Consider the following 19,253-nt stretch of genomic DNA (forward strand, 5'->3'; position numbering starts at 1 on the left):
CTGTTCCATACATTTTTGACGATTTGTGCCAAGATCCATCAACTCGAATAGTAAAGGGCTTAGGAGTGCCTTCGAAATAGAGGAGGCGGGAAACCATGCCTAGATTAATCTGAAGAAAACCTGGGGGATGGTGAGAATCTTGAAATTTTGTTGTTGAACTCCCCACGGTCCTAATATCGATTTTATTAAAATCTTGGACAAGCGTAAGAGCTAGATTTAAATTAATGAAGAAAGATCTTAGATAGCCATTGTCTCCCTCAAAAATTCGCTTGTTCCTTGTAGTCCATAACGACCAGAGATTTGCCACAAAATGTTGTATCCGCCAACTTTCAGTTCCATCCTGACTATAAAACAGCAGGATATTGCTTTGGATCCAATCCACACAGGAATTTGATCCAGTAAGATTTTGATAGCCTGGTATTTGGCAGTTAGTCCAAACATACCTTGCTATAGAACAATTATGAAAAAGGTGTAAAGTATCTTCCTCTTCCGCTGCACAGTACTCACAACAACCATGAGGGGATAAACCACGAATTGCAAGATTCTTCCTGACTGATATCCCATTATTGACTGATTTCCACAGAAAAGGATCCATTTTGGTGGAATTTTCAGCCTCCAGATAATTTTATAAAAATTAAATGCCTCTTTCCTATGAGCCGGATCTGTGCTCCCAGTGAGGCCAGCAAGGAAAGCATAACCAGTTTTGACAGTGTAAGAGCCCGAAGCATGCCATGGCCAATATAAGAAGTCCTCTTCTTCTTCCTGCGGTAGCTCAGCTGACAAAATATTCCTAGCACTTTCCCATTCAAACCGATGTCTGATCAAATCAACTTTCCATGAACGAGACTGTTGGTTGATAAATTCATGAACTCTCCATCTTGAGCTGTCCCTCAAGTTTTGGTTGGAGTTAACAATCGAGATAGAGTTATGAACCCAATTAGAGTTGGTAGCTAGAATATCCTTCCCAGAGCCAACTATCCATGCAAAACCTTTTTTCATTTTTAGAGAAAGGTGATGCATAGCTTTCCTAGCCCAGGAAAAGGAGACTGGGGTAGGACCGGAGGTAGCCTTCGGGCAGAGAACACATTTATAACTAGCATTATAGACTTTTGCTGCCAGAAGAGAGTGGTTGGAGTGCATTATTTGGACTTGCTTGAAGAGGAGAGCATCATTATAGGTGGAAATAGCTCGAATACCCAGGCCTCCCATTCCTTTTGGTAATTGAATGATCTTCTTTTTAACCCAATGGATGCCTTTGTCCTATTTGCGGTTGCCAGAGGAATTTTGAAGGACTTCATAACATGAGTTGTGATCCCCAATAATACCGAATTAATAAGAATTAATTTGGCATTTTCAGAAAGCTTGCAGTACGCCCAAGACATGATTTTCTCCTTCACCAATTCAATCAAGTTAGCAAAAAAAGCCCCATTTTTCCCCTGTAAGTCCACAGGGGCCCCAAGGTGCTTCCCAAAGTTGGAGACCATCGGGATTCGTAAAATGTTCTTAAAAGTATCAGCCAAAACAAGAGTGACGGAAGGACTGAACTTAACAAAAGACTTACTAAATTTAATTTGTTGGCCAGAAGCTTGGCCAAAATTTGCTATGATTTCTGCGAAAGTGGAGCAAGAATCCTCATTTGCTTTGAAAAAGAAGAGAGCATCATCTGCAAAAAAAAAGATGAGATATTGACGGAGCCCAAGGTCTTAATTAATTTGGAGGATGTTAATAAGAAATGTCAAATAAATGATTTGGGAGAACCATTCTCTTTAATGTTAATTCGATTATGGTACAAATCTTCTGTGTTATTTCCTAAAAAGAACTAGCACAATTCGATTATTTATCCAAATGACTTTTAGTTTTTTACCTGTAGGTAAAAATGCATGTTTACTAGTTACTACTTCGTAGCACCTTGACCGTGCCCTTTAATAATAGTCATAGAGACGTGATATTTAATTTACTACCAAATCTATCAAGAATGTAAATAATGTCGCGATTTGGAACCACACATAAAGAACAACACCAACAAAAAGCATATCATTGCTTCTTTATTTTTTTTTTTTTTTTTTTTTTTTTTTTTTTTTTTTTGCAATAAAAAAACATGTCATTGCTAAACTAATTAAAATTATGGTGTCAATTTTAACTATTGACCTGAAAATGAAGGAACTAAAGAAATGACAACCAAAATTAGCAAATGAACTTTATTGCTTGAGATAAGGCATCAGAGTTCAAAAAAGAGAAATGCTGCACTGAGCCCATTATTGTTCTAACTATCAATTATGAAATCGCATAAGAATGCAACCATTCCCTAAGTTATTATTCTTTATTTATCTAATTCTCACTTCTCTGGTCCTAAGACTCCTAAGTTACGCAGTCATTCACATAATGGTGGTAAGACCTCAGCGAGCCCCTCTAGCAGCGAAACAACATCTTTAGACGACTCCAGAACATACCGGGCTCTTGAGTGCTTTCTCCCGACAGTACAAGGAAAGTAGTTCTCTCTTTTGATATCTAGTACAGTTGTGCTCTCATATGTCACCACACTCTCCACGGTTGAGCACGTTGCAATTCGGCAATGAGCACCAGCACTATCTGATTTAACTGATGATTTTAATCCATTTCCTGCAACTGCTGCCTTAGATTTTGATAATTCTAAAGGCTGAACTGGAGGTTCTGGCTCGAAAAATGAATAGAGGTCTTCGTCCTGATAGACAATTGATGACGATAGTTAGTAACTTGGAAATTTTCCCATCATAGGTAGAAAGAAGTGCTCTGTCACTATTTTTACTCTTATTTCTTAAGCCATTTTGTCAGAAAAAAAAGTTTGTCAGAAGAATTTCCACTGATTTACATTCATTTTTATTGGTTAACAGATTTTAACAGAATGACATGCTTGGACCTACATTCATGCCATACAGAGATGATCATGATCTATATGAAATACATTCTAGTTTCTCGCAATCTTCCTTATGACCCTCTAAACTCAATGATTGATTTAAACAAGACAATCAATGATATTAGCTATGAAGTACATAAAACACACATTCAGAACTGTCAGTAGTGTTAAAAATTACAGTAACCTAGTAGAAAATGACAACAATTAAGATGATTTACTCTTAATATCTTACGTAACCTATGTGTGAAGAAGAATGTATAAGGTCCTGTCCAAAGAACATACCTTCCCAAGAAAATGCCCTATGCAAAGGACATAATTTATTGGTTTATCCATGACTGTACTGTAAGCTATTTCCGTTAGTATACGATCTATTGCTGTACCCTGTATTCAACAAGAGTTGTAAGTACAACACACAGAAGTTAAATGAAGCACACTCAGATAAACAACATTCAAAACTCGAGAGCAATCCATATTAGCCAAAATAAAATGTAACCTTTGTTAATCCAACTGCTCGGACCTCTACAGACTGTGCGCCCTGATAAACATCAACAGAAGAACTGCAAACTGGACCCGTCCAAAGATGCAACAACAAGTCCTTTGCTTGGAGCCTTGCAAATTTAGAATCTATTACAGAGAAGAAATAGACAAATTAATAACACTTCGAATCACTAATATGTCATAATCCTTAACAAGTTACTCCATACCTGCATATTTGTAATTCCATAGAAGTGAGGTTTCACGTTCCTCAATAAATGAATGAGGAGTCCTCTTTGTAAAATAATCAAAAACATGCTAAAAAGGGACAGATGACCCAAAGTTACTCCACAGCCAGAGATACAAGATACAATATTTGTACTTTGTAATACATACGATTTTTCAGTAATACCTTAATGCTGTCAACCCATTCCATACCCGAGAATTCTGGCATCGTTGTTTTCCAACTACCTGATGTATGTCGCAGATATATACCATTTTCAGCAGCTAGCCACATGCTGTAGCCATCAAATACCTAAAACAGAATTAACTTGTGCTTGACACTTTGGCAGGATATTAGGATACAGCTATCACAGATCAGAGAGGAGAATACATACTTTGTCTAGGACATCTCTCTTGCTTCCACTGAGCACGATAATAGTTGTCTGACGGTCACTGCATATCCTTCTCAGTGGCTCTTGCAGGTTCGGATTCAAGGTAGAACCCAAGTCTATAATCTTACCTCTTTCTATTGGACTTTCGACTGATGACAAAGTTGCATTGAATCCCTATAATTAAACAAGGGCAAAGGGTCATAAAGAAGCTATTTAAATGTTGACATTTATGCAAGAATTGAATGGGATGCAAAAGATAACATAGTTATCAAAGGCAATGTCAGACAAAGGTAACTAGAAAAAATTCCGTTATATTTCATATTATCTTCACAGGACTCCTTTTGCTGCTCGATCTATTTATATACTTAAATTGAAATTTTCCCTATTTGTGAGTAGTGTAAGTACAAAAAGGTAATTGAACAAACAGTGCTAATTCTTTATAAAGAATTTTAGGAGTTATCAAGCCTAAGGTGTTTGTGTTCATATGTCTAGTTACATTTTCCATTTATAATGTTCTGGCCCACCTATGTAGGAACCATCTAAAGTGCGCAGGGAAATTTCTCAGGATCAAGAAAATTGGTGGATGACCTGGGTGAAGAGTGACATACCAGAACCAGCAGTCGGTTATCAGATTGCAAAAACTGCTCGATTGCCTTGTTAACTGGAAGTAATGGCTGTGTCCATGCTTGTGTTGTACGTAGTTGAGCTTCAACAACAGTTTCATTGAGCTCCCTAATCATGAACCATGGTAACCAAAGAATGTTTCAAAAAACAGTTTATTTGATCAATTACATCAATATAGAAGCAGCATACGATTTCATGTGATGCAATCCATCACATACCTTACAAACATCGTGGCCCACTCTTGGGCAGTATGAATTGTTACATGCTCAAAGTTAAGTTTGTGCCTCATTTTTCTTTCTTCACTCGGCATATTCAATGCATAAGCAATTGCAGAAGAAACGTCTGTAATATTCCAGGGGTTTACTAAGATGGCTCCCGCCCCCAGAGACTGTGCTGCACCTGCAAACTGAAGTGGCTTGAAAGATTAGTAACACACTTTTTCATTTCAAAAAAAAATGGATTTTTATATTTCTATGCCATCTAAAATCATTTAAACCAAAATTGAAAATGTTGATCTTTCTTTACCTCACTAAGTATGAGAACACCTTGTTTTGAAGCTTGGCAAGCCACAAACTCGTAACTCACTAAATTCATCCCATCCCTCAAAGATGTGACAAGTGCAATGTCTAAAACAAAAGTAAACAAAATAAGTAAATACACATCAGCAAAAAACAACTAGGTCAATGATAAATCATTGCACCACAACATTAAGCTGGTTGAGAAATATGCCATATTAACATTTGGAGAAATCAGATGTAATAATTTAATGATAGGTTACTAAATAACACGTTTAAAAACCAAGAAAACATGTTGCAAATAGAAAGAAAAAAAAAAAGTTATAGAAATTAATAATCAAAGATAAGAACAAGTACCAGTAATAGAATATAGAGCACATAATGCTTGGAAGTCGAGAGAACGATCCTGCAGAATGTAGACAATAAAATACTCAAATATGTGCAGACATACAACAATGTAAATAATGTACAAAAATATTTTTTTAAAAAACAGGGATACTTGGCCATTATCCCATATTTACAAACACCTTTCCTAATTCAAATACTAATTATGCATGATTGAACTTATTGCTCTTGAAAAGTTCCACTTGTTAACAAAAATTAAGCTAGCTTCATCATATGTTAGGAATCAGGTTCAGGTTAAACTGGTAAAAACCAACTTTAGAGGAACACAGAAAATATAAAACTACAGAGTACAGTTACTAGGTGATCAAACAAGTGTAACAATAGTAACTAGGGGAATAAGTTTAATTATTACAAAAGGGCATACAAGAAAGACTATCATGTTATTACAATCCATTTCTCAATGCTTAATACTCAGTAGTTCATATTCTTGATGAACATGATACTTCAAAGTCCAATTATAATTTATATGTTGTTTGCTATGTAAAGTCTGGTAAATTTAAGTTGGAACAGGATTGGAATTTAGAATTCATTGAACTCAATTATCATGCATGCATAATAAACAACTTTGGAGCTTTTAGAAAGAACAAACCAAATAAATTATAGGGACAGAGGAAAGTGTTCCAAATCTGCCATTGACACGCCCAACAATTTCATGTACATGGCGTCTAAGATTCTGATCTGCAAAATAAGAAGCAATTATCTTATATCAGATATCTAAAGTTTATCTTGTCAACTACAGTTCCGTTAATCCCAACTTCCACAACAATGTACTTCATATAATTCAGAATAACAACAACATTATAAAAAAAGACATTTTACAGACAGTGTCTTTCTAACCGGAAAATACATATGAGTGGCAATTGGATAGTAAATAAAATCACTAGAACATTGCAACTACAAAATTTAATGCTTATGTTAAGCTAGGAAAAACAATCTTGCATCCCTACAAAATGCAGTCGACTTTCATGGAAGCTAGTCAATAGAATGACTAAAATCTTACAACACTTGCAGTTCTGGCAACTTCTACTTGTCTATCTTAATAAACTAAACTGTAACAAAGGACCACAGAGACACCATTATTACACAAAGAAGTGTTTATCCTTTGTATGTTCTCCGATTATGCGCTTAAATTTCATCAGTGTTACAGTTTTTCATATTCTAGACTTCCACATCTGCTAGTGCACATATAACATCATTATGGAGGCAAAAAATAAAGTTGAAAAGGCTTCTGAGAAAAAAGTAGGATTTGGGAGCTATAAGTGTAACCAACTCATTGATAGGTGTAAATGGTTCCAAGTGTAAAAATGGCTCCCATACTGATATAGGGTAGTGGCATGAAATTTGCATCTAACAGTAAATAGAAGCAAATTGAACTAAGTAGCTAGAAAAAAGAAACACAAGAAAAACACTTGGCATACATTCAGGAACATCAGTTCTTGTTGGCACAGCAATTTGCAGCAGGACAACTTTGTCAGACCAATCTGGATTGTCTCCAAGGAACTTTTCAAAGGCAAGTATTTTTTGAGGGATTCCTTTGATCATGTCTAGGCGATCAACACCTAATATTATCTGCCATATTGAAGATGCATTTGAATTAGGTAACAAGTAGTTGTCCTTGTCCATCAATCAAAAAGGCTTATAGAAAAAATGCACATAAAAAATGTATTAGGAGATAAATACAAGTCCAAGTGACTTTTCTTCTTCAAAATCCATTACTTACTTACAATGATGTTAAATAATGATTGTTCCGACTTAAAATGAAAGTAATCAGTAGCATATTAAAATATTACCCAAGAACAAATTATCAAAGGCCTCAAATTGATGGGAAAATATTCAAAGAGAATCTGGAGAGAAAGGTCAAAAACTTCTTAAAAGAATTTGTCTGATTGGACTTTGAGCAGTGAACTTCAAACACAATGGATGTTAAAACTTAAAACTAAATAAAACAGATCGAGCAACCAAAGATATTGGAGTTCCAATGTATCTACTCCCATAAATCATGTGAAGTTGCTTAAATGAGACACAACCCATTTAAAATGGTCTGCAAACATTCCAAATAGCGAAATAGCTAGAAGAAGATACTTCCATGAACTAGACCTCAAAATATTATTTGTATAACTTAGCCATCAATATAAAAATACAGAGGTCATTCTGACAATTGACACTTAAAACAGGCTTTTCTTGATTTAGATTCATTTAAGATACCAAGTTCGCTATTTATCTTGCTTCCAATGCAACTAACATACATCGAGGATTGAATGGCATGAGGCATCCACATGTTAGAACATCATAGTAGCTCTCTAATGCAAAGTTCACAAGTCCTTTGATAGAATTTGATTGAATGATTAATTGGAACAAATGTGCTGTAATCATCTAGAAAATGACAATATTTTGCCACAGGTGGCAGTTGTGGCACCAACACACGGTCTGCTAGATGGCTTCAGAGACAAATATCAATGCAAGAGATGGATCCTAAGAACAATTAACAGGGAGTCCAGAAAGTGTCATATTAACCCGTATACTTGCATCAACTCCAATTGTGCATGTCAGGCATTGTCAAATATCATAATCATAGAAAACCAAGAATAAATTAGGCTTACCTTTCTTCCAGCAAACCTTTCCCTTAAATTTGACAAGTATTCTTGCACCTTTGGAAGCGTAAGTGTTCGAATAAATCGATTTGCATCTATCCCTATAGGAAACTGCATAATAAATGTAAAGAAGATAGGGGCATATCAGAATGATTGCTGTCAAACATATATTGTAAAATGTTAACAGAATATGAAAGCATATTCTGATCTGTATAGTCTATTATACTAATTCTTGGAAGCTAGAATGTTTCCTGAACTCCTAATAATCACATACTTAGAGAACAGCTTACAAGTAGCTTAGCAAAGATTTTAAGTACATCTCAGTGAACCTGCAATTACTTAAACTTTCATTAATTATTATTTTCATTTTTAGTTTTTTAATTTTTTAATTTTTTTTGTTGTCCCTCATCAACTTCACCTTTCATTAGGTACCATGCTAATCAATGTAAACAATAACAAAATTATGCAATTGTCATACCGTTGCCACTTTGGTAAGTTTCCCCCTATCTTCCACTCCTTCAGGAGTACCTTCCAGTCCCAGAATCCTATTACAAGCGCTGACAAAATGCCTTGCATAGTCATATGTATGAAAGCTACAAGGTAAAACTCACCAATTAGTAACCCCAAAACACGAAAACTTAAAACTAAAAACACTATCATGATAGAATTTACATAGTACAGATGTCTAGCACGTAGCTGCAGCCTGCAGAGGATGCTCACTACCTATGGCTGTGGATAGCTTTTACCTGGCCGGACCAATTTACAGAACATATTTGATTGTTATATTTTTTTTTATTTGAAAAACTTAAGAAAGTAAAACCTATTAAGCTATAAAGAAAAATCTATACACTTGAACTCCAAACCTGCATGTATGACTATAACTATAAAAAATTGTAGGATGTAATGCCAACCATAGAAGAAGTCTTCTATTTAACTTCTATAGCACTATTTTAATGGATAGGAAAGTAGCACTATTTTAATAAATTGAGTGTAGCATATCTGACAGTATAGTAGACCAAAAGCATACCCAATGATATCAGCTGCAAGAACAGATTTCAGCAATTCTGATCGAGTAGGCAAGGTACGTTGTATTTCTGAAGACGGAAATGGTGTGTGCAGAAACCAACCAACTTTCATTTTACTGTTGTATTGTTTTAGATATTGTGGAAGTAGCATTAGATGATAATCATGGCACCAAACAATATCACCCTCTTTGTAATGCTTGGTCACAGCTTCAGCAAATAACAAATTTGCCCTCTTATACACATCATAATGAGACTCAGAGGTATAGGTTTCATCCTGAGGAAGACCGAGATAATGTAACAAAGGCCACAAGATTTTGTTGCAGTAGCCATTGTAATACTGGTTAACAGTTTCCTTATCAAGAAAAACCGGTATACATTTCTGTGACAATCAAAACAAAAAAACACAATGAGATAAATGTATGACAAGTTGTATTAGAGCTAATCAACACAAGAGTTATCCATTTTGTTACACGCTTCAGGAGCTAATTAAAAGTAAAACTACAAACAAATTTAGAACTGTCAAAACCTTTTCAGCCATGGCTTTTGTAAGTGATTCCTGTCCAGCTTTATCCGGTACATCTACCCCAGCCCATCCAATCCATTTAGCCTCAAAATCTTTCAAACCTGCAAAAACAACGCAGTAATTTACTTACCATCCTCTCTCTCTCTAACGCAATTCAGAATGATCATAAAGATGTACTGAAGTAACAATATACACTTAATAAATGACAGCCTCGAGCTTACAATTGGATGAATTTAAGCAGACAAAAGAACCAAATACATTCAAAATCTTCAAATGGAATTACAATCACGATAATTATTTAAATCAATGAGCAATAAACAGCGTATAATCTGAGACTCACCAAGAAGTGCACTGACAAGGCCTCCCACACTAATCTCTAACTTCCACTCATTGTTCTGCATCTTTGTAGCTGAAACCGGAAGCCTATTAGCTACAACCAGCAATCTTTGTTTTCCGGACTGTTTATCTTCTTCTTGACCTCCCTCACCCCACATTGTACCACCAAAGTTCATTTCTGGATGATCTTTCTCATAAGTCGAAACACAATTGTCACCGTCGTAAAGCATCTCACCCCCATAATGATCTGCTACATCATCAACTTCATTTCTACCACCTCCATTATTTTGGTGATGAAATAGATTAAATTGTTTCACTTCTTTTTCATTTAAAGTTCTTCCCATAGCAATCTACACCAAATGTTAGGCTGCATTGTCAAAATGAACCATTATCAGACCAAAATTAGTCGAACCAGAATCAGTCATCACAACCTACATATTATTTCTCTAGATCAGAACAATCACAATGTTGCATTTGCACATGTTACACCACACATTTTAACCAAATTCGATAAGCCTAATACATGTGACAAAATTAAAACATGTATGGTGATGCGATGCAATATAATATGATCATCAAAGTAACAAGAATTAATGTAGTAACACATAATGTAAAAATGCAGTATGAACAATTTTATCAACTAAGATTGGTGACAGTGTATAACTGATTGAATATACCCTAAAAAGAAGACTTTAAAGATTAAAATAAGGGTTTAATGCACTGAACTAAACCTCGAAACAATTAACAAAAAAAATTACGAAATTACTGTTAAAAATCCAAATTAAACAGGGGAGATTAAAAATAACCAGAATTCGATCATACATCACAAAACCAACCTAAAACACTGACTTAAATACTAAACCCTGATTACATATTACATATTACATATTACAAATTCAAGCATGAATTTGATAGAAAACGAGCAAATTAAAAGAATTCAAATTTTAAATTAAGGTCTCACCGGAATTTTAAAGCAGAAATATGAGTTATTCCCAAAATATTTTTGTTTGAGAAATTGAGTTGAGTGTAAAATCAAATATATATAGAGGGGCAAAAGATTTGATAGAGAAAAATCTTTCCTTGAAAAAGATTTGGGTTATGTTTATGTCTCGTATACTGTTACATATATGTATCTTGTTCCTTAGAAAATTACAACGCAATAAGAGATATTCAAAGGTTTTTGCCATGCAAATAATCCAAATGTGGTTATTTAGTTAGATTTTTAATTTTGTTAACTAAACATTAATACGTATCGAATAAATCATATAAATATATATCTATATTATAATTGTAGAGTCATTTAACGAGAGCCCTCCAAATCCCCAATCCTCAACTCTCATGCATTTGAGATTTTTTTATTTTTTTTTAATAAAGGAAAAAATAACTACCAATCCCACTACTTTATTTTATTTTTTTTATCATTTTTTTTAAAAAAAAAAAAAACAATAACTACTCCTTCACCCTTTCTTTTTTGTTTTTCTTTTTGGTTTTTTTTTTTTATTTTTTTATGGGACTACTACTAACATGTCACTTTATGTGTGTCAGTGTGTGTGTGTGTTTTTTTTTGGTACATAGTATAACATATAAAAAAAAAAGTACTCTAAATCCCCGACCCTTCAATTACAGTACTCTAAATCCCCAACCCTTTAATTATATGCATTTTTTTAGGGACTACCCTCCAAACATTTTCCATTTCTTTAATCATCAAAATCAAAAGGAAAATGTACGGCACGTTTTTGTGCAACTGGCATCAGCGAATAACTACTTGCAACAGAACAAAGTATGTAACTCCTACAGCAAGACGCTAACCCATATGACACTAACTGAGTAACACGAGTAACCCCTATAACACTGAATGGGTAACCTTTATAACTTTGAAAAAGTAAACCCCATAATAGCATTGTGTGGCTACCGGCATAAAAGAGTAAGACCCTGTTTTTTGAGCTTCTAAGCTTTGCTTAGAATATCATATTTCAATATAGCACATCAGGTGTCAGCACATTATTAATACGATTGTTATTAATACTCAGTAAAACAGAGCTAATTAGGGTTCAACAGAACCGACCAATCCAAAACCAACCATTACAGCTTAAGTCTAAATTACAACATCAAAATCAACTTTCCACATTTTAAATATATTTATTCTTTAATAATATTTTTTTTCTTATATATCCCGTGCATTTTGCACGGGTACACTCTAGTATGGGTTAATTAACAAGATTTTGATTTTAAGTTTCTATTGATACTTCATATACTCCCTCTGTTTTTTTTTCTATGCATCACTTGGGAATGCACATAGTTTTAGGAGATAAATATAATATTATGAGTTGATGAATAAATTATTATAATAAAAGTATGATGGGGACCATGAAAGAGAGAGTATGTGAGAGAGAATAGATATTTTATTATTTAAGTGGGGAAATAGAAGAGAGAGAAATGATAAAATAATTTGAGTGGGGTTTAAAGTAAGAGAGAGAAATAATAAAATATAGTATAACTTTACCAAATATAGAAGTGATGCATATAAAAAAAACACCCATAAAAGGAAAGTGATGCATATAAAAAAACCGGAGGGAGTACTTCGTATTATATATGGGTCGTAAATCATCGTGTAAGATACACAATATATTATACGGTTCTTATACCTTCTCCATTTCAACATATTTCGAATTTGTACATATTTCATATCGTAATTAGGATAAACTAGGTTAGAACCCGTGTGACGCACGTTTTCTATAAAACCTATTTTTAATTTGTATATTTTAAAAATAAATCGTTATTATACATGAATATAAATAAGAACTAGAGGAAGTCCGTGCGATGCACGGTTTGTTTAAATTTTTTAAATAATTTTTTTAATATATATATTTATGTACTAAAATTTGTTATATATTTAGATTAAATTCCTTATATGAAAAGATAATATTTTACATTTAATTAATTTATACTGGGAAATTCTATTCGCCAATTTTTCTTACGTGTCATTTAAATTATTTAATTCTAAAATAAATTTATAATCTCGTATTTAATTGGCTACCATATATATATATATATATATATATATAGCAACTTCTATTTTAGTAATAGTTAATAGATGTACTTTCATGAGAACTTATTGATATCATCTCTATTTAATATTTATATATATTTGTATAATATTAGAATTTTGATGTTAGTAACTTGTTAATAATAATTTAAAATTTTAATTGTTAAATTTGTCCATTGGAAGTATAACATGTCAATTTAAAAGAATGGATGATAAAATGTTAGGTTAACAAAGATAGAGGTATAAGAGAAAGGGATAGATCAAGTGGTTAAAAATTTCTAAACACCAAAAAAAAAAAAAATGATGGAGCTATGATTATTATTAAAGTTTGAAATTTTAGGCATATTAGTTATAGCATAAAATTCATTATGAATTAATAAATATACATAATTAAAAAAAAAATGTATAGGATAAAAGCCATAAAATGAAAGAGGGTGTTAAGATATTATGTGGACGCCCAATAATATACTCTTTGTATCGTTCTAGAATATTTTCTATATATATGGTTTAGTCTTATCCAATCAACCCGTAGTTATACCCCTCCGTCCCCGATTGATAGTCACTTTTGAAGAAAAATCACGGGAATTAATGAGAATAAAGTACATTGAAAAAGTAAATTTACATTGAGTATGCAAAAAAATAGAGAGAGAAAGTAATTAACGTACATGGGAAAGTAAAATTTACATTGAAAAGTTAAATTTGCCCAAATATTTTTGCAAATGTTAGAGAATTTTAGTAAAAAAAAATAATATTAATGGTACTTGAAAAAAGCAAATGTGACTAACATTTTAAGTGCCAAAAAATGGCATAACTGACTATCAATCGGGGACAGAGGGAGTATATATACCCTATCATATGTAATAACACAAATCATCCTCTAAAGTTACCAGTTACCCTTTATACTACAGAAGTTATTATTTTTCTATTAATAAATTATATCTTATAAAAAATTTATAATGTATTAAATTAATTATATTAGTCTTTATAGTATGTAATCACGAATCTATAAGAAATTACACATTAAAATAAAATTCAAACCAACGACAATTTAAAATTACCCTTTAAATTATTAAAGTTACCATAAAAATAGTTAAAGTTTCGCTCGAACTGACTGTTTTCCAATAAAATTAATCTACGCTCATTGTACACAAGACTTATTCATGGAATACATAAACACACATCAATTCACTCATAATCTCTTGTATATTCTTCCATTTTCATAACACGTTATTAAAGCCAAGACTCATGACCGATTATTTAGATCCCATAGTAATTATAAGGTACGCACACACTATATACTAATTCATTATCATTATATTGCTTTATGTAAATAAAATTCAAGGGAGTGTGAGTATTTTGGATTCATTAGCTACCAATAATTCGGATTAGGATGTACCACTATGACTACACTAATTATAATGCAAATTAATATTGTTTAAATAAGTAGATTAGTCCCGAGAAAAAAAAAAAAAAAATGGATTGGTGGGTCTTATATTCTCATGCAAATAAATTGATAATGCTCAAGCAAGTGAATTATTGATCACATTGGTTATTTACTTATTTATAAGAACTAGTCTTAAATCTGTGCTGTTTATTTGTATTAAATAAAGAAAACCCTCACAGATGTTTTAAATCCCTTTAGAATTGACCAATTTCATTTGTGTCTTTTCACCTAAGATTTAATTTTTGTTTTAATATGTTTTTTTCCTTGGTTTTTTTTTTTTTTTTTTTTTTTCTTGAATAGGCATGTTTAGGGGATGGGCTGGAAGAGGTTTTTATGTATTTATTTTTCAATTAAAGAAAATATGATAAAACATGAAAATAGAAAGAGAACAAGTGTCCCTCCAACTTCTTGTTTTAAAATAATAGTATTGATTAGAGATATGGTTATGAGAACTTGTATTATTGACATAGAATCGATAGGTAATTATACTATATATATATATATATATATATATATATATATATATATATATATATATATATATATATATATATATATATATATATATATATATATATATATTCTTAAGTAGATTTGAATCCACAACCTCTAATTCTAGAACTAAGGGTGTGTTTGGATTGAAGGAAATGGAGGGAAAGGAAGGGAAGGAAAATGGAGAGATGAAATATCTTTTATTTGGATAACAAATGAGGAAGGAAGGGAATTGGAGGGGAGAGAAATGAAATGATTAAATTGTAGGAAATTGATCCCTCCAACAATTGAGATATCTGGAAGGAAAATTCAACATTCTTCCCTCCCCTCCCTCCTCCCTCACCTTCTTTTCCTTCCTCTTTTTTATCCAAACACAGTGTAAGTGTTTTACCAGTTACCACCCACCTATGTGATTTTTTATGCACTCTTTTAAAAACAATTATTAATGTGTAATAGATGACAATATGAACAATGAATTTAATTACAAAAAAAAAAAAAAAAAAAAATTGAAACATAAAGTACAACTTATATTAATTTAATGATCAATTCTATGTAATAATTTGGGGCATCGCCTGATACCAAAAATTAGATTGTAACTAAAGACAAGCTAAGTTATGCATTTAGAATTATGTAATCAGTTACAACAAAAGGCTAGGAATTAGGATACATATCCTTGGAGCTAAAAACAAGATATACATGCTTTGCAATATCAATAAAATAAGTGTTATAAAGCTAGTTTATTGGTTGAATATATTAATATTCTTTTTTTTTTTTTACAGGATAATATACTAGTATTCTTATCAGTCACTACTACAAAACTTGGAAAACATACCGCTTTTTATCTAATTTTTTATACGAGATATATATGTGTATAGTTTTTTGTTTACTAGGTTAGGTCCAATTTTATGCACGGTAACTTTTAATAACTATTATTTAATTAACATTATATTTAATTATTAAAAAAAATTTGGCTAAGTTATTAATTTGTAAAATAAAATATCTCTTAGGCGGGAGGGAAACTCTAACCACTTGAGCTATCCGTCTATCCCTCACTCTCTTGTTATGGAGTATATCAATCAAGTAAAAATATTAATTACTTGAGGAGTATTCACATTGATTAATTATCTCAAGTTATTATATTAGATTTATCTCTTTGGTAATATATACTCGAGTAACAAAAGTATTATTAGATTATATTTTTATGATAGTCATAATTACATATGACGTGTACATGAGGAACTTGATTTTGAAGCAGAGTACCTGGCCTTCTGTACTAGTGAAGGTACATCCAATACAATTACGAATTCAACAATCTATTAGTAATGCCAAATAATTATTTTTTTTTATAATTCATAGTAGATTTGAGTTTGATAGAAGGTAAAAGGTAAAGTATTATTAATTTATTTTGTTCAGCATAAATTGAGAAAAATAGACAAATTAAAAGAATTTAAAAATGAAATTAAGGTCTCACAAAAATTTTGAAGGAAATTGAGTTAAGTGTAATATCAACTATATAGAGGGAAAAAAGATTGGGTAGAGAAAGATATTTCCTTGGAAAAGATTTGGTTTATGTCTCGATATACTTTTACATTTATATGTATACTATTCCTTACAAAGTTACAATACAATAAGAGTTGTTAAATGATTTTACCATGCAAATGATGCTAAATGTAGATTTAATAATAAGACTTTAAATTTTGGTCAAGGAAACATTAATACATATAGAGTATTTTTATCAATCGAATCATAATATTATAAATTTTTTTTCACAACTCACAATTTATCCACTACAAATTTAAAATGGTATGTATTTTTAAATTAAATTATTTTTGTATATATATTGTAAATATATTGTACATGTATTGTAATATTTTGCTTGCATCTATTGGCATATATAATTTTGTGTAAATTAAATTTGTAGATCAAACTTGCAAATTGTTTTATACTGATTAATTATTTTATTATCATAATTTAAATATATGTAAGAATCAAGCTTTTAAAAGTTAGGTAGGATCAATTGACTTTATTGCTTTAAACTTGACGCTGGTCAGATTATTGTTATTTGTTAATAGTTAGATATATCTAAAATTTTAGTTAAACGTTATCAATATTATTATTAAAATTCAAAGGCAAGGATTGCCATATCGCCATGTGTCATTAGCTTTTTGTTATTAATCCACGTCATATTTTAATTTGCCACATAATCGATGACATGTGTAATAGGTGTTGAGTATTGAGAAATATAACAAAAATGTATGTTTATAACAAGATTCGATCCGTTTCACCATATTAAAAGAACCATTACTCAAATACCCAATTTAGCTGAAAATTTTAAAATGTTTGTCTTTTTCCTAAGAAATCAATGGGCTAACTTCATCTACCATCCATTGTTTCTCACACAAAACCCACCAAAAGTCCCAAAATTGTCAATCAAAAATAAATGGAATCTTCATGGTTTAACCAAGGAAAATTCCGACACATATCAAATGGGCGGTGTTCGTACAATCAATTGGTCTATGTTATAAGGACGGGAGGCCATGGCTATCGTAGTCGAGGATGGGTAAAAGCATGGGGTTCAAATTACAGTACATCACAATGGACCAAGAAGATACATATACTTGCAAACCCCCCTAAAAAAAAGGTAACCGATCTAATCCTATTAATCATGGTATCCTAAATTAAGTTGGGTTTAATTTCTAATTGTCTTGACTATTATAGGAAATCATTTAATTGCCTTGATTTGTAAATTAATAGTAATTTATTATATTGAATAATTGAGATGATAATATATTAGTTGAATAAGTAATCATAATGAAGTTTGTCACTTTAGTATTCAAACCATTAAAATAGTAAAGTAATTACTGATAATTGTTGAATTGCCCCATTTTATAACTGCTTAGTTATGAAATTAATGGCTGAATTAAATGTTTGATATTATGGAGTAGTACTTTGACACTTAACCTTATAAAATAAATCACTTTGCTATTGTGACTGTGTGATCAACCTATCATTATAAAATCAAACACTAAAAAAAAAATAAGCTCTGAAAAATTGAAGAAGAAATATAAACTTTAGCTGTTGTGGTTATGTGGTCAACCTGTTGCCACCTTAGTGGTGGTCGGAAGTACTAGATTTGTTACAATGATTGCTCTTAGTAAAATTGTAGCACATAATTTTCTATAATATTGTAAGAGAGATTAAAGAATAAATTTGGTTGTGTCGGGTTGTCAAGAAGCCCACATGTGGCTGCCAAGGGTTGGTGCGCTTGGTGCACGTCACACAAAGCAGCGTGGCTAGTGCGCCTAGCAGCAGTAGCAGCACAGCAGCACCAGGCAGCAGCTCGCTGCGGTTGTGCTGTGCGCGTGCAAGCTGCTGTCGTAGTGTGAACAGTGTGTGCGTGCTCTGCTGCTGTGGTGCAAGGAGTGCGAGCAGTGTGTGTAGAGTTGTCAATTCGGGTAAACGGGTCGGGTTAGTGTGAGTCGGGTCATCTCGGGTCGGGTCATCTCGGGTTAATGTCATAACATATGCGGGTTGGGTCATGCTTCAGTCGGGTCATACATCTTATCGGGTTTAGGTCGAGTTAGTAAAAGGTCGGGTTACATTCGGGTCGGGTGAAAAATAGGTCGGGTTAAATTCGGGTCTTTACGGGTTTAAACGAGTTAGGGTCGTTATCGGGTTCGAGTCGGGTTCGGTTCAAGTCAATTATTTACGGGTTATAATCAGGTCGAGTCATTCTCGGGTTTAAGTCGGGTTCAGTTCAAGTCAATAGTTTGCGGGTTATAATCAAGTCGGGTCATTCCAAGTCGAGTCTCATTCTCGGGTTCGAGTCGAGTTCGGTTCAAGTCAATAATTTGCGGAAAACATGTTTCGTCCCTGAAATTCGTCCCTAAAATCATGTTGTGAAACTAACCTCTTAAAATTGATTCGGGTTTGTAGCAGGTTGGGTTAAATTCGGGTCGGGTTAGGAACAGGGCGGGTTGAATTCGGGTCGGGTTAGGAACAGGTCGGATTGAATTCGGGTTTTGACGGGTTAAAACGGGTTTGGGTCAATTTCGGTTCAGGTCAATAATTTACGGGTTACATACGAGTTGGGTCGTCTCTAGGTCGGTTAATGTTCGGGTTCGGGTCTCAAATACTCGGGTCAACTTGGGTCTAGGGTTGGTTTCAGGTCGGGTTAGGTCGAGTTCGGGTCACAATTTTTTCGGGTTTAGACGGGTTAGTTAAAAGGTCGGGTTAGGGTCGGTATTTCGGGTCGGGTCAGCTTTTGACAG

At 32.8% G+C, this 19,253-nt stretch overlaps 1 protein-coding gene across 1 annotated transcript; it reads right to left on the reverse strand.

Annotated features, from left to right (window-relative positions):
* Positions 1-237: 237 nt before the first annotated feature.
* LOC145637053 (alpha,alpha-trehalose-phosphate synthase [UDP-forming] 1-like) lies at positions 238-10,344 on the reverse strand. The gene is made up of 20 exons (XM_081688568.1): positions 10,005-10,344; positions 9,668-9,765; positions 9,144-9,520; positions 8,595-8,709; positions 8,126-8,227; positions 6,944-7,094; positions 6,115-6,203; positions 5,478-5,526; positions 5,131-5,231; positions 4,824-5,011; positions 4,590-4,713; positions 3,985-4,155; positions 3,780-3,902; positions 3,598-3,685; positions 3,387-3,517; positions 3,176-3,274; positions 2,380-2,701; positions 1,197-1,663; positions 529-1,068; positions 238-447 (listed from the first exon to the last, which is right to left on the reverse strand). Exons 1-20 carry the CDS (start codon positions 10,342-10,344, stop codon positions 238-240), a joined length of 3,885 nt encoding a protein of 1,294 aa, XP_081544694.1.
* Positions 10,345-19,253: the final 8,909 nt, after the last annotated feature.

Source organism: Chenopodium album, chromosome 6, assembly GCF_948465745.1.
Source record: "Chenopodium album chromosome 6, dcCheAlbu1.1, whole genome shotgun sequence".
NCBI lineage: Eukaryota > Viridiplantae > Streptophyta > Magnoliopsida > Caryophyllales > Amaranthaceae > Chenopodium > Chenopodium album.

What these genes read in the sequence shown, in the direction of transcription:
- LOC145637053 (XM_081688568.1), bottom strand. Translation starts at nt 10,344, where the DNA reads ATGGGAAGAACTTTAAATGAAAAAGAAGTGAAACAATTTAATCTATTT. An exon ending in AACTTACCAAAGTGGCAACG is followed by an intron (nt 8,228 to 8,594) that starts GTATGACAATTG and finishes TTTATTATGCAG; the next exon opens with TTTCCTATAGGGATAGATGC. An exon ending in AGAGAGATGTCCTAGACAAA is followed by an intron (nt 3,903 to 3,984) that starts GTATGTATTCTC and finishes ATTCTGTTTTAG; the next exon opens with GTATTTGATGGCTACAGCAT.